Source organism: Numida meleagris, chromosome 3, assembly GCF_002078875.1.
Source record: "Numida meleagris isolate 19003 breed g44 Domestic line chromosome 3, NumMel1.0, whole genome shotgun sequence".
Taxonomy (NCBI): domain Eukaryota; kingdom Metazoa; phylum Chordata; class Aves; order Galliformes; family Numididae; genus Numida; species Numida meleagris.
Genome location: NC_034411.1, coordinates 67,390,469 through 67,392,300, shown reverse-complemented (window position 1 = coordinate 67,392,300; position 1,832 = coordinate 67,390,469). Strand labels below are relative to the sequence as shown.

General features: G+C 49.7%; 1 protein-coding gene across 1 annotated transcript in view; it reads left to right on the top strand.

Moving 5' to 3' along the window:
- NR2E1 (nuclear receptor subfamily 2 group E member 1) overlaps positions 1-1,832 on the top strand; it is a 19,156-nt gene that overhangs the window by 7,813 nt on the left and 9,511 nt on the right. The window contains exons 4-5 of the mRNA XM_021392003.1: positions 119-354; positions 1,532-1,678. Of these exons, the coding sequence (XP_021247678.1) occupies positions 119-354; positions 1,532-1,678 (383 nt within the window). The remainder of the gene's footprint in view (positions 1-118; positions 355-1,531; positions 1,679-1,832) is intronic.

Below are 1,832 nucleotides of genomic sequence, written 5' to 3'. Positions count from 1 at the left end.
CCTTCCCTTCCCTTCCCTTCCCTTCCCTTCCCTTCCCTTCCCCTCCCCTCCCTTCCCTTCCCTCAGCCATTTATCCTGCAGCCCATGAGGGTCATCACTTCTCCTTGGTGTCCCACAGCTGTGCAGCATGAGCGGGGCCCACGTACATCAACAATACGGAAGCAGGTGGCCCTCTACTTCCGCGGACACAAGGAGGAGAGCAGTGGTGCCCCACACTTTCCCACCACTGCCCTGCCAGCACCTGCTTTCTTCACTGCTGTCTCTCAGCTGGAGCCCCATGGCCTGGAGCTGGCTGCCGTTGCCAGCACCCCCGAGAGGCAGGCCCTGGTGGGCCTGGCGCAGCCCACCCCAAAGGTCAGCCCAAAGACCCTGGTGGTACTGCAGAGCCTATTGCCGGGGTGGGCCAACTGGGTGGACGCGGCAAAGAGCAAGGTTTGGGGTGATAAGGATTGTGGTGGAGTCTCCACTGTGATGTCCCCCATGTTCTGAGCAAAGGGTGAGGTGTTCTTTGGAAGAAGGAGGTGCAGAAGGATCAGCTGATAACCTGCCCTTCCTGCCTAAAGTATATCCACAAGTCAATTTTAAATTGAATGAACTGCAGTGACTGATTTTTCTTCAGCAAAACACCCATCTCTACAGTGGTGTCATCCAGAAAGTGCTCCCTGTGCTGACTGAAGCATGCAAGTTGTTCACACCAACATGTCTAAGTTGATTCTGTGCCTGTTAGCTGTGACATTTCCTAAGCAGCCTACTGGAAGTGCTGCCATGGCCTCAACTGCACAGACACTGGCCACTGGGCAAAGCTTTTCTTTAATCTAATTGCAATGGTATTTTTCTTATTTACAGCACTTATAGAATTAGACAGGAAAGCAGTTAATAGTTCTACACCTCCAGAGTTAGTAGCCTGGCATCATGAATATGATCCTCACATACAGTTTTATATTATATTTTTGGGAAATGCTGAATCAGAGATTTGTAAGAAAACATAGCACATGCTTGGAAACATCATCCCACTCCAGTCCTACAGGCAGATGTGGTTATCTCTATGCATCTGCTTACAGCCTGTTGCACTCGGGGAGTTGGACAAAGGGTTAAGGGTAAACAAGTGTTCCCTGCTCTGCTGTGCAAGGCTGGATTGCCAGGGCAATCCCCCCAAGCACAGGTTACAAAATGCAAATCTTTAATCAAACCTGTATCCTTATAACTCTTCCACCACCAGTGAACCATTGTGTAACTGTGTGAAGGATGACACCACATTCTAGTAATGCTTTCCCTGATGCAATAATTTCGTTCTCCCTTCAACATCCTTCAGTGAGCTATTCCTGTAGTGCCATCCATGCACACAGACAACAGCAAAGAGTGGACTGCAGTGGGCCCGCTGAAAGCAATGCCATCTGGTTGCAGAACAGGAGAGTGCACGCTGTGTGCTGGGCACGAGCATGATTCACTGAGCATCAGCTATATGGGAGAGGAAAGGCAGGCTGCTGTGGTGACATTGTGTGAAGTCACTTTATTTTCTTTTTGACATTAGTACCCACACGAAGTCAATGGTACCCCCATGTATCTCTACGAGGTGGCCACCGAATCTGTCTGTGAGTCAGCAGCCAGACTTCTGTTCATGAGCATCAAGTGGGCCAAGAGTGTTCCAGCCTTCTCCACTCTGTCCTTACAAGACCAGGTAAGGCTCCTGCAGAGGGAGTGAATCAGTCTGGCCTGCCTGATAAAGGAGCTCAGAGTGGGTCCTGGACCTTCACACATAATTCTTTATATCTATCGTGGACCTAAACAGCTCTAAAGTTCAGGGCAGAGTACTACTGTGTCTCTAAAAAAAA